This window comes from Oncorhynchus tshawytscha, linkage group LG16 (assembly GCF_018296145.1).
Source record: "Oncorhynchus tshawytscha isolate Ot180627B linkage group LG16, Otsh_v2.0, whole genome shotgun sequence".
Classification (NCBI taxonomy): Eukaryota; Metazoa; Chordata; class Actinopteri; order Salmoniformes; family Salmonidae; genus Oncorhynchus; species Oncorhynchus tshawytscha.
Window position 1 is genome coordinate 18,489,394 of NC_056444.1, and position 19,430 is coordinate 18,508,823.

Genomic DNA, 19,430 nt, shown 5'->3' on the forward strand with positions numbered 1-19,430 from the left:
CTCAGCAGACACACAGAGATTATATAGACTACAGAACACACTGCCTCAGCAGACACACAGAGATTATATAGACTACAGAACACACAGCATCAGCAGACACACAGAGATTATATAGACTACAGAACACACAGCATCAGCAGACACACAGAGATTATATAGACTACAGAACACACTGCTTCAGCAGACACACAGAGATTATATAGACTACAGAACACACTGCCTCAGCAGACACACAGATATAAACATCACCATCCATTATCAAAATAATTACCTTTAAGGAAATGTCTATATCAAGCTCATTCAAGGGTTTTTCTTTATTTGTACTATTTTCTACACTGTAGAATAATAGTGAAGACATCAACACTATGAAATAACACATATGGAATCATGTAGTAACCAAAAACGTGTTAAACAAATCAAAATATATTTTAGATTCTTCAAAGAAGCCACCCTTTGCCTTGATGACAGCTTTGAACACTTATGGCATTCTCTCAACCAGCTTCACCTGGAATGCTTTTCCAACAGTTTTGAAGGAGGCCAGGTCATCTGATGCAACACACGATCACTCTGCTTCTTGGTCAAATAGCCCTTACATAGCCTGGAGGTGTGTTGGGTCATTGTCCTGTTGAAAAACAGATGATCGTCCCACTAAGCGCAAACCAGATGGGATGGCGTATCGCTGCAGAAAGCTGTGGTAGTCATGCTGGTTAAGTGTGCCTTGAATTCAAAATAAATCACAGACAGTGTCACCAGCAAAGCACCCCCACACCATCACACCTCCTCATCCATGCTTCACGGTGGGAAACACACATGCAGAGATCATCCGTTCATCTACTCTGAGTCTCACAAAGACACGGTGGTTGGAACCAAAAATCACTAATTTGGACCCCTCAGACCAAAGAACATATTTCCACCGGTCTAATGTCCATTGCTCGTGTTTCTTGGCCCAAGCTTGTCTCTTATTCTTATTGGTGTCCTTTAGTAATGGTTTCTTTGCAGCAATTCGACCATGAAGGCCTGATTCACGCAGTCTCCTCTGAACAGTTGAAGTTGAGATGTGTCTGTTACTGAACTCTGTGAAGCATTTATTTGGGCTGAAATTTCTGATGTGCTGTAATTAACTGTAATTAACCTGTGGCGGTCTTCAACAAAATCCAGTTTCATCATCGTGCTCAATGGTTTTTGCGACTACACTTAAAGAAACTTTCAAAGTCCTTGAAATGTTTTGTATTGACTGACCTTCATGTCTAAAAGTAATGATGGACTGTGGTTTCTCTATGCGTATTTTAGCTGTTCTTGGCATAATATGGACTTGGTCCTTTACCAAATAGGGCCATCTTCTGTACACCCCCTACCTTGTAACAAAACAACTGATTGGCTCAAACGCATTAAGATGGAAAGAAATTCTACAAATTAACTTTTAACAAGGCACACCTGTTAATTGAAATACATTCCAGGTGACTACCTCATGAAGCTGGTTGAGAGAATGCCATGAGTGTGCAAAGCTGTCATCAAGGCAAAGGATGGTTACTTTGAAAAATCTCAAATATAAAATATTTTTTGATTTGTTTAACACTTTTTTGGTTACTACATGATTCCATGAGTGCTATTTCATAGTTTTGATGTAAAAATAAAAATAGTAAAATAAAGAAAAACCCTGGAATGAGGAGGTGTGTCCAAACTTTTGACTAGTAGTGTTATCAAAAGATATCCAACAGTTCTCTGTTTAAAAAAACGTCTTATGGCTGCAGGGGCAGTATTGAGCAGCTTGGATGAAAGGTGCCCAGAGGTGCCCAGAGTAAACGGCCTGCTCCTCAGACCCAGTTGCTAATATATGCATATTATTATTAGTATTTGATAGAAAACACTCTGAAGTTTCTAAAACTGTTTGAATGATGTCTGTGAGTATAACAGAACTCATATGGCAGGCAAAAACCTGAGAAGAAATCCAAACAGGAAGTGAGAAATCTGAGGTTGGTCGATTTTCAACCCAGCCCCTATTGAATTCACAGTGGGATATGGATGAAGTTGCACTTCCTAGGGCTTCCACTCAACCGTCTTTAGAAACTTGAATGAGGCTTCTACTGTGTTGTGGGGCTCAATGGGAGCTGAATGAGCCAGGTGTCTGGCAGAGAGCCAGGTCCTGGTCACGCGCAATTCACATGATAGCGACCTGCGTTCCATGGCTTCTCTACACACAAAGTATTTCTCCGGTTGGAACTTTGTTGAAGATTTATGATAACAATACCTTAAAGATTGATTCTATACTTAGTTTGACAAGTTTCTTCGACCTGTAATATAACTTTTTAAAGTTTTCGTCCGACGTTCGGATGGACCTGCACGAGCGTCTGGATTTGTGTACTAAATGCGCTAACAAAAGTAGCTACTTGGACATAAATAATGGACATTATCGAACAAATCAAGCATTTATTGTGGAACTAGGATTCCTGGGAGTGCATTCTGATGAAGATCATCAAAGGTAAGGGAATATTTATAATGTGATTTCTGATTTCTGTTGACTCCAACATGGCGGATAATTGTATTTATTTTCTGAGCGCCATCTCAGATTATTGCATGGTTTGCTTTTTCCGTAAAGTTTTTTTGAAATCTGACACAGCAGTTGCATTAAGGAGAGGTATATCTATAATTCCATGTGTATAACTTGTATTTTCATCTACATTTATGATGAGTATTTCTGTTGAATTGATGTGGCTATGCAAAATCACTGGATGTTTTTGGAACTAGTGAATGTAACACGCCAATGTAAACTCAGATTTTTTTTATATAAATATGAACTTTATCAAACAAAACATACGTGTATTGGGTAACATGAAGTCCTATGAGTGTCATCTGATGAAGATCATCAAAGGTTAGTGATTAATTTTTATCTCTATTTGTGCTTTTTGTGACTCCTCTCTTTGGCTGGAAAAATGGCTGGGTTTTTCTGTCAGTTGGTGGTCACCTAACATAATCGTTTGTGGTGCTTTCGCTGTAAAGCCTATTTGAAATCGGACACTGTGGTGGGATTAACAACAAGATTACCTTTAAAACGGTATAAAATACATGTATGTTTGAGGAATTTTAAATATGAGATTTCTGTTGTTTTGAAAATGGCGCCCTGCACATTCACTGGCTGTTGTCATATCATCCCGTTAACAGGATTGCAGCCCTAAGAAGTTATTAAGTAGAGCCAGACAGTGTGCCAGGGGTCAACCAAAAATAACCAGCCAGAAAGAGACAAATAAAAATCACCCGTGGGAGGAGCAAAACAGTGAGCAGACACTTTCTTCAGTCGATTCAACTGTTGTCCTTTACAAGCTGCTTTTATCTAAATGAACTGACGGTTGATGCATACAGGAATCAAACTCACAGCCCTGATGAAGTTAAACACACCAAGCTCCATCCTAGCCACATTTCCTAGTCATTACAATAGTCATTAGACAGTCATCCAATACAGACCTGTTTCAGACAACAAGCCAAGCTTGCTCTGAATAATCGCATAAATAGCCTACACCTGGATTAGGAAAATCAGAGAGAGAAACTGGTTTCTGTCTGTGTGTCCTGACGAGACTGAACATGAAGACCTGGGTTCTGTCATCTGCAGTTGTTTCTAAATATGGATAGTCTTTCTATATCTTGTGTGGTGTTCTAGCCTCATTCAGATTCAGTGTAGGTCAACAGAGCGTCAGCCTGTCTCCTGTCTCAAGAGCAATCAGTCCTAATGACCTGCATGGGTGAATGAGTGAGTGGCTGGGCAGTTTGGAGTGCATATAAAAGTCATGTGTCTGTTGTGTTCGAGAGAAGTAACATGCTACTGTTGCTGCTGCTTTGCTGGGGTTGTGTGTGGGGTTCATGGTATTGATATACATCCCCCCCCCCCTCAAAGGCTTTATGTTTGGAACAGTGAATTAATGCAGCATTGTGTAGAGGACATGCCAGATCGATTCCGCCTGGGCCTTTATAACTCTAGTTCCTGGCAATTGTTTTACCTTCTATATGATGACTAACATCCACATAATCTGCATCTCTATGGTCTAACTCTCTCTAACATTTGCAGTTTCTCTTTCTCTCTATATTTTCACCTCCTGCATAATCCTTTATTTAGTATTTTTCTGCGTTTCTATCTGGACATTCTGTGATGTTAACTTCTGGATATGTGCCAGTTCTGAGCAGAGAGGAAGGAAAGGAGGGAGGAAAGAAGATAGTGAAGGAAAGAGGGAGTCAGTGAAGGGAGGGGCCTCGTGATGTAATTTTACTGAAGTGAAAGTAAACTAAAGCAGGGAATTGTACATGGAAACAAAGTCTGCTGCTCCTCACAAGGCTAACAACAACACAGCAGCACAGTATCCAACATTCAACAAGAAAACAGGAAAACTCCCACACAGGTAAGAGAAGTGGACAGGTTTAAACTATTTTCTACCACAGTGGTTTAGTATCAGCTCATACAGTATGACCTAAATACAACTATGCAGCTCATTTGCAATTTTACAGGCATACGAGTGTAAAGTTTAGGAAAAACACAAGTTGGGCAGCTACTGTAGCTGGTTATGTATGCAGCTTGTCCCATTTTGAGTGTTTCATTAAAACTGTCAACACCCCCACTATTTTGTGGGTGCAAAAGGGATGTTTTCACATCTTTGATGCCAGCTTTGGACCTCTGTCTGTAGTGATGTTTCAGTAAAGCTACTGCTGAGTCCTTCCAGGAAGTCAACTTATGGGTGTCTCTGTTTTTGTGTTCCAGACATGGCGTCCCTTAGCAGTCTCTTGTCTGAAGAGCAGATACAGTGCTCTATCTGTCTGGATGTGTTCACTGAGCCAGTCACTACTCCTTGTGGTCACAACTTCTGCAAGGCCTGTATCAGTGGATACTGGAATAAGCCTGGCCTGTGCTAGTGTCCAATGTGTAAGGACATGTTTTACGGAAGAACTGAGCTCAAAATCAACACAACACTCAGAGATGTTGCAGATCATTTTAAGAGGATGAGACACAGAGATGAGTCCCTTGCTGAACCTGGAGACGTGGCCTGTGATGTCTGCACTGGGAGAAAGCACAAGGCCCTGAAGTCTTGTCTGGAATGTCTGACCGCTTTCTGTGAAACTCACCTGCAGCCTCACAACAGAGTTGCAGGCCTGAAGAGACACAGGCTGATCAACCCTGTGGAGAACCTGCAAGACAGGATGTGTAAGAAGCACGACAGACTCCTGGAACTGTTCTGTAGGACTGACCAGACGTGGGTGTGTACGTTCTGCACTGAGACAGACCACAAGACTCACCTCACCGTCCCTCTAGAGGAAGAGTGTGGACAGAGGAAGGCTCAACTGGGGAAGACTGAGGCAGAAGTTCAGCAGATGATCGAGGAGCGACTGCAGAAGGTTCAGGAGATCAAACACTCAGTAAAATTCAGAAAAAGAGCAGCAGAGCGAGAGATAGCAGACAGCATGGAGGTTTTCACTGCTCTGGTGCGCTGCATCGAGAAAAGCCAGGCTGAGTTCATTGAGGTGATTGAGGAGATGTTGAAAGCAGCAGAGTGGCAGGCTGAAGGGCTCATTGAAGAGCTGAAGCAGGAAATCACTGTGCTACAGAGGAGATGCTCTGAGTTGGACCAGCTCTTACACACCAAGGACCACCTCCACCTCCTACAGAGCTCCCCACCCCTCTGTAAGCTTCCTCCCACCAGGAAGTGGTCTCAGAAAAGTGTCCACAGTCAGCTGTGTCTGGGAAATGTAAGGAGAGTTGTGTATCAACTGGAAGATGCTCTTCACAATGAGATGGAGAAGCTGCCTGACATCAAGCTGAAGAGGATGCAGCAGTATGCAGTGGATGTAACTCTGGACCCTGATACAGCATTTCCATTCCTCATCCTTGGTAAGAAAAATAGGAAACAAGTGAGATGCGGAGACAAGAATCAAGAGAATCTCACTAATGATCCAAAGAGATTTAAAAATAGTTTCTCTGTCCTGGGTAAGGAGGGTTTCTCCTCTGGGAGATTCTACTATGAGGTGCAGGTGACGGGGAAGACATGGTGGTGGCTAGGAGTGGCCAGTGAATCCATAGACAGGAAGGAGAGTTTAAACCTGAGCTCTGATGGACTCTGGACTGTGTGGCTGAATGGCGAGAATGGGTATGGAGCCAACAATTACTACCCTGTCCGCCTCTCCCTGAGAGAGAAGCCCCAGAAGGTGGGGGTGTTTGTGGATTATGAGAAAGGTCAGGTCTCCTTCTATGATGTGAAGGCCAAGTCTCATATCTACTCCTTCTTTGGATGCAACTTCACCGAGAAACTCTATCCATATTTCAACCCCTATCTTAGCTGTAGTGGTGAAAACTCAGCCCCACTGGTCATCTCCTCTGTCAATCACACACAGTGAAACAAGTTGTCACTAAAATGTCAAATACTCAGCTCAGCAGTTGATTAGTTTGGGGTACTACAGATCAATATTGTTGGGTGTGCATCTCAAACTGTATAAAGTGTAATCAATTACCTCCCAAGGACAAAGGTTTTGAAAATGTTCCCTCTGCATTGCAAGTATTGAGAGCAAGGCTGATGGTTCTAAGTGATGTCAGAATGATGGTCAGATCTAAATTAAAGAGAGATACAAGTCTACTTTGACACGCTCTTCTGTATATCAAACCAAATTTCATTTCATTTGTCACATGCACCGAATACAGCAAGTGTAGACTTTACCATCAAATGCTTACCTACAAGCCCTTCCCTAAAAAGTGAAAAATAATTCAAAAGAACATAAACGAAATAGTAACACAATACTAATAACAAGGCTACATACAAGAAGTACCGGCACCGATTCAATATGCAGGGGTATGTGGTAGTTCAGGTAATTGAGGTAATATGTACATGTAGGTAGGGGTAAAAGTGACTATACAATCATGATAGATAATAAACTGAGTAACAGCAGCGTACAGTGCATTTGGAAAGTATTCAGACCCCTTCCCTTTTTCCACATTTTGTTACGTTACAGCCTTATTCTAAAATGGAATAAATTCAATCTACACACACAATATCCCATAATGACAAAGCGAAAACAGGTTTTTATACATTTTAGCAAATTTATAAAAAATTAAAACAGAAATAACTTATTTACACAAGTATTAAGACCCTTTGCTACGAGACTCGAAATTGAGCTCAGGTGCATCCTGTTTCCATTGATTATCCTTGAGATGTTTCTACAACTTGGTAAATTCAATTGATTGGACATGACTTGGAAAGGCACACACCTGTCTATATAAGATCCCACAGTTAACAGTGTATGTCAGAGCAAAAACTTGAACCTGATCAAACATCCCTGGAGAGACCTGAAAAAAATGTGCAGTGACGCTTCCCTCCAACCTGACAGAGCTTGAGAGGATCTGCAGAGAAGAATGGGAGAAACTCCCCAAATACAGATGATAAGCTTGTAGCAACATACCCAAGAAGACTCCGAGTGTCACACTGACCATAGTTTGCTTTGTATGTTTCTATGTTTTGGTTGGTCAGGGTGTGATCTGGTTGGGCATTCTATGTTTATTGTCTAGTTTGTCTAGTTCTATGTTTGGCCTGATATGGTTCTCAATCAGAGGCAGGTGTTCATCATTGTCTCTGATTGGGAACCATATTTAGGTAGCCTGGGTTTCACTGTGTGTTTGTGGGTGATTGTTCCTGTCTCTGTGTTTGCACCAGATAGGACTGTTTAGGTTTTCACATTTCATTATTTTGTAGTTTATTCATGTATAGTTTCTCCTTCATTAAACAAACATGAATCATCACACCGCTGCATTTTGGTCCGACTCTACTTCACCACAAGAGAACCGTTACACCGAGGCTGTAATCGCTGCCGAAGGTGCTTCAACAAAGTACTGAGTACAGGGTCTGAATACCTATGTGACATTTCAGTTAAAAAAATCTATAATAATAAAAATACATTTCAAAAAATGTTTTTGCTTTGTCATTATGGGTTATTGTGATGTCATTATGGGTTATTGTGATGTCATTATGGGTTATTGTGATGTCATTATGGGTTATTGTGTGTAGATTGCTGAGGGAAGAAAACTATTTAATCCATTTCAGAATAAGGCTGTAACATAACAAAATGTGGAAAAGGTCAAGGGGTCTGAATACTTTCCAGATGCATTGTATGTGAAGAGTGTGAAAGAGTGCCTGTGTGTGTGTGTGTGTGTGTGAGAGAAAGAGAGCGTGTGTATGTGTGTGTCTGTTGGAGTGTAGTATGTGTGAGTGTGTATGTGTGTTGGAGTGTAGTATGTGTGAGTGTGTGTGTGTGTTGGAGTGTAGTATGTGTGTGTGTGTGTGTGTGTGTGTTGGAGTGTAGTATGTGTGAGTGTGTGAGTAGGTGTGAGTCAGTGTGTGAGTCAGTGTGTGAGTAGGTTTGAGTCAGTGTGTGAGTCAGTGTGTGAGTCAGTGTGCATAGAGCAAATGCAAGAATGCCAGTGCAAAAACTAGGGGATCGATGCAAACAGCCATTTGATTAACAGTCTTATGACTTGAGGAGCTGTTCAGGAGCCTTTTGGTCCCAGACTTGGTGCTCCGGTACCGCTTGTTGTGCGGTAGCAGAGAGAACAGGGTATGACTTGGGTGGCTGGAGTCTGACAATTTTGAGGGTCTTCCTCTGACAACACCTGGTATATAACACCTAGAAGGCAAGGAGCTCAGTCCCAGTGATGTAGTGGGTCGTCAGCACTACCCTCTGTAACACCTTGCAGTTGGATGCGGCCTGTCATGCCAAATAGTGTCCTCCGATCTGAATGTAGTGGAAATTCGCTGACTTGGTGATCTGTAAGGTAAATAACTTTAATGTGTCAAGCAGATTACAGCTTTTCTTTTCCATTCCCGAAACGTAGCATCGTTTAAGACGTGTATTTCATGTTGTCATGTTAACAAGGTACTAAAAAGTAGTTACAATTCATGTTGTCATTTTATTAGCTAAACAAAACGTGTTTTAACAGCCAAACTGTCGTGGAAATCAGCCTTGTTTGCATAGCGATGATGAAAAGAACGTCATTTAGGCTGTATAATGAGATCCAAAATTATAATCACTAGGTCGTCAAAACCGTTGATATAGCAAAGGACGCTAAAAGTTTATCGAATCACATTGTGTTGTAGAGGGGGACATTATTTGGCCGGGGGACATTATTTGGCCGGGGGACACTATTTGGCCGGGGGACATTATTTGGCATGACAGGCCCATATTGCATATGAGGTCTAAGTTTCGGTTAAACTTTTGTTGTTGTTGAAACCCGTTTGGAAATAAATCCATATTGTGAAATGCATAATTCGGCATGAATTATCTGTTGGAAAGGTGAACTGGCAGAGCAATGGTGACTTTGCCCTTTGTTGTGTCCTTCAATCCTTGAACGGCAGCTTTGCATTGCCAGGTGGGGTTGCTGTGGTGTGTGTGCGTGTGTGCCTACGTCGGTGCATAAATGCTGGGAGTGCTTTGTGTGTATGAGTGTGTGTTACAGGGAAAGCGACATTATCCCCTGTGATATTAGTTGGCTGTACATCGATCAATGGTTCTTGCTGAGAAGTGAACTCAGCTATTCTACCCCACTGATTCCCGCCAGCCCAAGACAGAGCGGGAAAACCAGGAGTCATGGAATACGAAACTAGTGATCGGGATCAAACAAGAAGGAATATAATACTACGCCAGGGTCGTGTTCAGGAGGGCACAACATTCTGATTGCCGCAGCTAGAAATGTCTTGTATAGAGCTGACATGAATCCCTATAATTCTACAGAGAAGCGTCTGTTCTACATAACATTCCTATCTGGACGTTCTGTAAGGTTGCACCCCACTGAGCATGCTCAGGACTAACACACTACACCAGTAATGCCAGACAACAGATCATATACCGAAGCAAAATATATCTATTGAACATCATGTTGCAGAAACCAAAGCAGACAATCATTTTTGAAATCTATAATATGTCTCGCAACATTAGGCTGCATCACATCCGGCCGCGATTGGGAGTCCCATAAGGGAGGCGCACAATTGGCCCAGCGTCGTCCGGGTTTGGCCGGGCCGTCATTGTAAATAAGAATATTTTCTTAACTAACTTGCCTAGTTAAAAAAAGGTAAAAAATATATCTATATTTTTAAATCAGACCTTCTCCTTCATGACTGTCCTGGTGAAATATGAAATACTGTCTTCTAGTTCCCTCTGGTGGGCACACAGCATAACTACAACAAGTCTGCACTGTTCTGCTGGTGCTCTCTGAATAGGCCTATGGTCTCTACCAGGGCCAAGCAGACCTGTCAAACACACATTTGAGGTGCCTGTACTCACCAAATACTTTCCCCAAGAACAATGTCTTGACCAGGTTGAACTGTGTGTCTGATGCCTCTGGGAGAGAGTAACTGACAGGGGGGTAGTGGTCCAACTAGAGGGGGAGAGTGAGAGAAGGAGGGGAAGAGAGAGAAGATCATGATACTAACCATTGGAGGTTTTCTATAGTTAATCATCAGCATCAACTGTGTTCAAACAGGCCTACTCATATCCATGAAGCATCAAGCCATTGTCAATCATTCAAGTCCTGAGACTATTGAAGGCTTTTGTCTCCCTCTTGTGGTTCAAAATGGACATGTCTGAAATCGTCACAGACGATGCTTTGACGGCGGAGAGAAAGGTTGGTTTGTGTGTGTGTGTGCACCTGTATGGTGATAGTCCTGTTGCTTCTGGACATGTTGATGGTGTGTGGCTGTCCGTTGGCTAGGTTACGCTGGTCTACGTCTATGGTGAACGGCTCCTTGAGTCCGCCTAGGTTATACCGCACCTGGAGAGTTCCTACACGCACACACACACACACAAATGCAGAGACCTGCATTTGAAGCGTACCTGAGAAGCGAAGAGCAGCAGAGCCGATGTGTGTCTGTGAGTGTGTGTGTTATGCGTCGTGTCAGTGCCTCACCATTCTGCCGTAGCACCAGAGCCAGGTAGTCTTGTGTCTTGGAGCTGGCGTACAGCAGTATAGCTGGTGTGTTGGACGTGCTGAAGCTAAACGCTACTTCTTCTCCTGTCAGATTCACTTCCTGTGGAGTCGAAGGTTGGGCCACAAAACTTGTGTCCTGATTGGCTGCCGCTGACTCTGACAGGAAGTCGTATCGCACCAGAGTCCCCGCCTCAAAGAAGCCCCCCACATCTGAGAGAGAGGAAGAGACAACACACACACAAAGGTTTAGAAGAAACACACACACACACACACACACACACACACACACACACACACACACACACACACACACACACACACACACACACACACACACACACACACACACACACACACACACACACACACACACACACACACACACACACACCTTGTTTAGGAGAGATAACGTGCTGCTTGAGAGGAAGCTTATGGAGATACTGGCTGTCCAGAGAGTGTGTATGTGTGTGTGTGTTTTCGCTGGTGCCTGTGTTGCTTCACTGCCTGGCTTCTGCTCCCCACAAGACTAGTTACACACACACACACACACACACACACACACACACACACACACACACACACACACACACACACACACACACACACACACACACACACACACACACACACACAGAGCTACATCTGTAGAGATGCTGGTAAGAACCTCACTCTCTGGTGTAAGTGTGTGTGTGTTGTTCATTATGAAGTCAGAGTTGTCTGTCTGTGACCCCAGGGTATGGCAGCAGCAGCAGCAGAATGAGACAGTCAGGATAATAATATTCTACCTCAGGAGTCGGGTGTAAATATGAATATAATGGAAATACGCATCACAATTATGACTGCACTCATACATATGACAGTGGCAGGAGAACAGAGGGAGGAGAAGGCCCTCTGGGGTATCTGAAGGGTATAACACACGTGTTAATAAACACACACACACTATTTCACATTACATTCAAGACCTCATTTTCAGTTTTTACACACACACACACACACACACACACACACACACACACACACACACACACACACACACACACACACACACACACACACACACACACACACACACACACACACACACACACTTTCCCACCTCTCTTTTTCTATCCACCTCTCTTTCTACCTCTATCCCCCTCTCTTTCTACCTCTATCCCCCTCTCTTTCTACCTCTATCCCCCTCTCTTTCTACCTCTATCCCCCTCTCTTTCTATCCCTCTCTCTTTCTACCTCCCCCTCTCTTTCTACCTCTATCCCTCTCTCTTTCTACCTCTATCTATCCCTCTCTCTTTCTACCTCTATCCCCCTCTCTTTCTACCTCTATCCCCCTCTCTTTCTACCTCTATCCCCCTCTCTTTCTACCTCTATCCCCCTCTCTTTCTACCTCTATCCCCTCTCTTTCTACCTCTATCCCCTCTCTTTCTACCTCTATCCCCCTCTCTTTCTACCTCTATCCCCCTCTCTTTCTACCTCTATCCCCCTCTCTTTCTACCTCTATCCCCCTCTCTTTCTACCTCTATCCCCCCTCTTTCTACCTCTATCCCCCTCTCTTTCTACCTCTATCCCCCTCTCTTTCTACCTCTATCCCCCCTCTTTCTACCTCTATCCCCCTCTCTTTCTACCTCTACTCTTTCTACCTCTATCCCCCTCTCTTTCTACCTCTATCCCCCTCTCTTTCTACCTCTATCCCCCTCTCTTTCTACCTCTATCCCCCCTCTTTCTACCTCTATCCCCCTCTCTACTACCTCTATCCCCCTCTCTTTCTACCTCTATCCCCTCTCTTTCTACCTCTATCCCCCCTCTTTCTACCTCTATCCCCCTCTCTTTCTACCTCTATCCCCCTCTCTTTCTACCTCTATCCCCTCTCTTTCTACCTCTATCCCCCTCTCTTTCTACCTCTATCCCCCTCTCTTTCTACCTCTATCCCCCTCTATCCCTCTTTCTACCTCTATCCCCCTCTCTTTCTACCTCTATCCCCCTCTCTTTCTACCTCTATCCCCCCCCCTTCTTTCTATCCCCCCTCTATCCCCCTCTCTTTCTACCTCTATCTCCCCCTATCCCCCTCTCTTTCTACCTCTACCTCTATCCCCCTCTCTTTCTACCTCTATCCCCCTCTCTTTCTACCTCTATCCCCCCCCACTCTTTCTACCTCTATCTCCCCCTCTTTTCTACCTCTATCCCCTCTCTTTCTACCTCTATCCCCCACTCTTTCTACCTCTATTCCCCCTCTCTTTCTACCTCTATCCCCCTCTCTTTCTACCTCTATCCCCCTCTCTTTCTACCTCTATCCCACCTCTCTTTCTACCTCTATCCCCCCTTTCTACCTTTCTACCTTTCTATCTATCCCCCTCTCTTTCTATCCCCCTCTCTTCTACCTCTATCCCCCTCTCTTTCTACCTCTATCCCCCTCTCTTTCTACCTCTATCCCCCTCTCTTTCTACCTCTATCCCCCTCTCTTTCTACCTCTATCCCCCTCTCTTTCTACCTCTATCCCCCTCTCTTTCTACCTCTATCCCCCTCTCTTTCTACCTCTATCCCCCCTCTTTTCTACCTCTATCCCCCTCTCTTTCTACCTCTATCCCCCTCTTTCTACCTCTATCCCCCTCTCTTTCTACCTCTATGCCCCTCTCTTTCTACCTCTATCCCCCTCTTTCTTCTCTTTCTACCTCTATCCCCCTCTCTTTCTACCTCTATTCCCCCTCTCTTTCTACCTCTATCCCCCCTCTTTCCCCTACTCTTTCTACCTCTATCCCCCCCCTCTCTTTCTACCTCTATCCCTCTCTCTTTCTACCTCTATCCCCCCTCTCTTTCTACCTCTATCTATCCCCCTCTTTCTACCTCTATCCCCTCTCTTTCTACCTCTATCCCCCTCTCTTTCTACCTCTATCCACCGTCTCTTTCTACCTCTATCCCCTCTCTCTTTCTACCTCTATCTATCCCCCACTCTTTCTACCTCTATTCCCCGTCTCTTTCTACCTCTATCCCCCTCTCTTTCTACCTCTATCCCCCTCTCTTTCTACCTCTATGCCCCTCTCTTTCTACCTCTATCCCCCTCTCTTTCTACCTCTATCCCCACTCTTTCTACCTCTATTCCCCGTCTCTTTCTACCTCTATCCCCCTCTCTTCTACCTCTATCCCCCTCTCTTTCTACCTCTATGCCCCTCTCTTTCTACCTCTATCCCCCTCTCTTTCTACCTCTATCCCCCTCTCTTTCTACCTCTATCCCCCCACTCTTTCTACCTCTATCCCCCTCTCTTTCTACCTCTATCCCCCCTCTCTTTCTACCTCTATCCCCCCTCTCTTTCTACCTCTATCCTCTAACACATATTCCCCTGTCTCGTCACCCCTGCCTTGTGTAGAACACAGGAAAACAAGCTTAAGTTTAGGAAACAAATTAATTCATATGTCACGGATCAACTTTCTGGCTATGACGTCTCACTGCGACTGACAGAAACTAATGCTTACTTCTGAGTAAATGTTGTAGTTCCTCTGCAAACAAGAGTCTACTGGTTACACCGTCCAACATCCTAGCAGTAATTTCAGGGTTCAGCGATTAGCTCTCACCTTTGGTGCAGAAGGGTCCGTCGTATGCCGTGGCAGTGCAGTCACAGGAGTAGCCATTATATTTCTCCACACACTTTCCTCCGTTCCTGCAGTACATCCCATAACTGGTACAATGACCCTGACAGCCTGGCTTTACACCTGGAGTTACCTAGAGAGAGAGGGAGGCAGCGGGAGAGAGGTGGGGAGAGAGAGGTAGATGGGGGGGGTAAGAGGTAGAGAGAGAGAGGTGGGGAGAGAGAGGTAGATGGGGTGGGAGGGAGAAAGAGAGAGGTAGATGGGGGGAGAGAGAGAGAGAGATAGAGAGAGATAGAGAGAGGTAGATGGGGAGAGAGAGAGAGAGAAAGAGATAGGTAGATGGGGGGAGAGAGAGAGATTGAGAGAGAGAGAGAGAGAGAGAGAGAGGTAGATGGGGGAGAGAGAGAGAGAGAGAGAGAGAGAGAGAGGGGGAGGTAGGTGGGGAGAGAGAGAGAGAGGTAGATGGGGAGAGAGAGAGAGGTAGATGGGGGGAGAGAGAGAGGTAGATGGGGGAGAGAGAGGTAGATGGGGGAGAGAGAGAGCGAGAGGTAGATGGGGAGAGAGAGGTAGATGGGGAGAGAGTTAAAGAGAGAGGGAGGTAGGTGGAGAGAGAGAGAGAGGTAGATGGGGGGGAGAGAGAGAGGTAGATGGGGGGGGGAGAGAGAGAGAGAGAGAGAGAGAGAGAGAGAGAGAGGGAGGTAGATGGGGGAGAGAGAGAGAGGTAGATGGGGGAGAGAGAGAGAGGTAGATGGGGGTGAGAGAGAGGTAGATGGGGAGAGAGAGAGCGAGAGGTAGATGGGGGGAGAGAGAGGTAGATGGGGGAGAGAGTTAAAGAGAGAGGGAGGTAGGTGGAGAGAGAGAGAGAGGTAGATGGGGGGAGAGAGAGAGGTAGATGGGGGGAGAGAGAGAGAGAGAGAGAGAGAGAGAGAGGGAGGTAGATGGGGGAGAGAGAGAGGTAGATGGGGAGAGAGAGAGAGGTAGATGGGGAGAGAGAGGTAGATGGGGGGAGAGAGAGAGAGAGAGCGGGAGGTAGGTGGGGAGAGAGAGAGAGGTAGATGGGGAGAGAGAGAGGTAGATGGGGGAGAGAGAGAGGTAGATGGGGAGAGAGAGAGAGAGGAAGATGGGGGAGAGAGAGGTAGATGGAGGGGAGAGAGATAAAGAGAGAGGGAGGTAGGTAGGTGGGGAGAGAGAGAGAGGTAGATGGGGGAGAGAGAGAGAGGGGGGGGTAGGTGGGGGGGAGAGAGAGAGGTAGATGGGGAGAGAGAGGTAGATGGGGGGAGAGAGAGAGAGAGAGAGCGGGAGGTAGGTGGGGAGAGAGAGAGAGGTAGATGGGGGAGAGAGAGAGGTAGATGGGGGAGAGAGAGAGGTAGATGGGGAGAGAGAGAGAGAGGAAGATGGGGGGAGAGAGAGGTAGATGGAGGGGAGAGAGATAAAGAGAGAGGGAGGTAGGTAGGTGGGGGAGAGAGAGAGAGGTAGATGGGGGAGAGAGGGAGAGAGGGGGGTAGGTGGGGGGAGAGAGAGAGAGGTAGATGGAGAGAGAGAGGTAGATAGAAAGAGAGAGAGGTAGATAGAGAGAGAGAAAGGGAGTTTGACTTTTGGATGCTCTTAATTTGCATTAGTGAAGAGAACAACTTTTTTTATTTTTAAATATGATGAAATAAAAGATCATGTCACCTTTGCCCTCTCCTCAAGGTCAAGGGTCACGCCATTCATCCTGAGTGAGCGGATACATCCCAGAAACCCCCTCTGACCCCCTGCTGCACCTAAAGAGAAGAGAGAGAGAAGAGAGAACAGAGAGAGATACGATTATTTTGGGGAATATGAATAGAGATAATTTCCCTTGAGGTTGAGTTAGGGATATATGACAGTTGATGGTCACAGTGATTTAACAGACCAGATTAGAGGTGCTCCAGCCCTATCTAACCTAACATTAGCACTTAATTGATCAATTAGTCTGGCTGATTGGCTGGAGATATCACACACCCAGGTCTACATCAGGCTTTGATTAAAAGGTAGAGATTACATCAGGCAGACACTGTGGCCCTCCAGGACTGGAGTTGCTCACACCAGTGCAGTGTGTGTGTGGTGCACTCCTCCTGGCCTCTCTCTGTCTCCATAGGGCAAATTACTCTGTAATGATGTGCTAATGAACTAGCATATTATATTCATTAGGACAGCAATGCCTAGAGGGACACACACACACCATCCATTAGTCCAGTGTGGGCTGCTAGAATACCTTCCTTCTCTGAGCCAAACTAAGCAAACCAAGGCCAGGAGAGACATTAGCAGGCATGGACACAGTCCAAAATACCCACCAGTGGCACTGCATGAATGTCAATGGGAAAAGACTGCATGGATATGAACTGAAAATCATCATGCATATTTATGTATCTGTTTTTATTAAATGTTACCTACTGTCTTGGCAGGTCAACGAAGCTGGCTTCCCTGGGACAGTTGCACACACACACACACACACACACACACACACACACACACACACACACACACACACACACACACACACACACACACACACACACACACACACACACACACACACACACGCACACGCACATGCACATGCAGTGAGCAAGCCCGTCACACACGGCGAGACGAGGAGGACACAGAATGAATCAAAAATAGAAACAAAGAGAACAGGAAAGAAAAAACATGGAAAATGAAAGAGAAAGTGAGTGAAAACATGCAGAAAATATAGGAAATAATGCAATATCATATACCATGTTAAAATATAACATAATACCTCACATACCAGAATATAAACACATAAATAATGAAGATAATGTAGGGACCACCTAAGTGAGTATTGGGGTGTGTTCTCCCCTGCACCTCTGTGTATAAACACCAGCTTTAGAATGCAAATCACACCCACTGCGGATCCCATCTGAGCCTGATTCAATTTCCCCCGACCAGGCAAATACCCTCGCTGCTCTGACACATGCAGATGAGCTACAAGAGAGACAGCAGCCTAGCCTATCACACAGTCAGATTTATACCGCTCTCTGATCCAGTACAAACCAATAGGTCCCATGACTGTATGGAGGTGACGGAAGAACTGATTGTGTTAAGCTGATGATCTGATGGCGATTAGATTGATAGATTGATCCCTGAGGGGTAATTCAACGAGTTGGTTTCCCTGAAACCTACTGTACATGCAGATCAGATAGTGGGGGAGAAGTCTCCTGTGAGTTTTATCACTCTTTATAAGCCGATATTAAAGTTTCGCATCACAAATCAATATGTGCCTGTATGGCTGTATGGTTAACGGTGGCATATAAGGACCAATTTACTTTAATTCAATTCAATTCCATACAACTTTATTAATCCCAATGGCCATTCAGGAAGCTGCAAAGTGATAATGTTCTTCCATCCAAACCGCCAAAAACTGATGAGACGATGGAATTTAAAATGTGTTATTGGTATTCAGAACTATCTGACTTTGGAATGTCTGATTGGAATTTAGAAGTGTTTCTCAGAGAAAAATAAATGTTCAGAGTTAGAGAGAGAAAGAGTAGGAAGGAAAGAGAATTGAATTCAACCTCAGCAGTTTTCCCCTCCATCCTAAATCCAGTTTTATTCACTGTCGTCAGTGTTAAAGTATTGGCAGGTCCACAGCCACATAAAGTAGGGTGAGATAGAGGAGTGAAAAGAAGAGGTAGAGATAAAGCCCTCTTTTACTTCTGTTCTCCTAATGACCTTCACAGTCATTGTGTAGAGAAGAGAGGGAGCGGAGGAGCAACTCAAACATCACAATGAAAATGTAGAGCCATTCTGTGTGGCATAATGAGGACTTCATTCATTGTCTCTCTGTGGCATAATGAGAACTTAATTCATTGTCTCTGTGTGGCAAAATGAGGACTTAATTCATTGTCTCTCTGTGGTATAGTGACGACTTAATTCATTGTCTCTGTGTGGCATAATGAGGACTTAATTCATTGTCTCTGTGTGGCATAATGAGGACTTAATTCATTGTCTCTGTGTGGCATAATGAGGACTTAATTCATTGTCTCTGTGTGGCATAATGAGGACTTAATTCATTGTCTCTGTGTGGCATAATGAGGACTTAATTCATTGTCTCTGTGTGACATAATGAGGACTTAATTCATTGTCTCTGTGTGGTATAATGAGGACTTAATTCATTGTCTCTGTGTGGCATAATGAGGACTTAATTCATTGTCTCTGTGTGGCATAATGAGGACTTAATTCATTGTCTCTGTGTGGCATAATGAGGACTTAATTCATTGTCTCTGTGTGGCATAATGAGGACTTAATTCATTGTCTCTGTGTGGTATAATGAGGACTTAATTCATTGTCTCTGTGTGGCATAATGAGGACTTAATTCATTGTCTCTGTGTGGCAAAATGAGGACTTAATTCATTGTCTCTGTGTGGCATAATGAGGACTTAATGCATTGTCTGTGTGGCATAATGAGGACTTAATTCATTGTCTCTGTGTGGCATAATGAGGACTTAATTCATTGTCTCTGTGTGGCATAATGAGGATTTAATTCATTGTCTGTGTGGCATAATGAGGACTTAATTCATTGTCTCTGTGTGGCATAATGAGGACTTAATTCATTGTCTGTGTGGCATAATGAGGACTTAATTCATTGTCTCTGTGTGGCATAATGAGGACTTAATTCATTGTCTCTGTGTGGCATAATGAGGACTTAATTCATTGTCTTTGTGTGGCATAATGAGGACTTAATTCATTGTCTCTGTGTGGTATAATGAGGACTTAATTCATTGTCTCTGTGTGGTATAATGAGGACTTAATTCATTGTCTCTGTGTGAGGATAAAAAGTCTTAATCCTCTGCAACTGTTAATAATTTACGGTCACGAGGAGTTAGTTTTACATAATTCTTTAACGTTGTGCGTATGTGTGTGTGATGTC

The 19,430-nt window shown here is 44.3% G+C and overlaps 2 protein-coding genes across 2 annotated transcripts in view; one reads left to right on the forward strand and one right to left on the reverse strand.

The window, feature by feature from the left end:
* The window catches only part of LOC112216509 (contactin-associated protein-like 2), a 142,485-nt gene that overhangs the window by 12,800 nt on the left and 110,255 nt on the right, over positions 1-19,430 (reverse strand). Inside the window, exons 20-24 of the mRNA XM_042298643.1 lie at positions 16,193-16,281; positions 14,504-14,651; positions 10,919-11,149; positions 10,661-10,794; positions 10,297-10,390 (exon numbers count right to left, since the gene is read on the reverse strand). Coding sequence (XP_042154577.1) covers positions 10,297-10,390; positions 10,661-10,794; positions 10,919-11,149; positions 14,504-14,651; positions 16,193-16,281 — 696 coding nt within the window. The remainder of the gene's footprint in view (positions 1-10,296; positions 10,391-10,660; positions 10,795-10,918; positions 11,150-14,503; positions 14,652-16,192; positions 16,282-19,430) is intronic.
* On the forward strand, positions 4,261-7,033 carry LOC112215486 (E3 ubiquitin-protein ligase TRIM21). Its single transcript, XM_024374552.2, is given in 2 exon segments — positions 4,261-4,385; positions 4,742-7,033. A coding segment is annotated over 1 exon segment (1,626 nt). The 5' UTR covers positions 4,261-4,385; positions 4,742-4,743; the 3' UTR covers positions 6,370-7,033.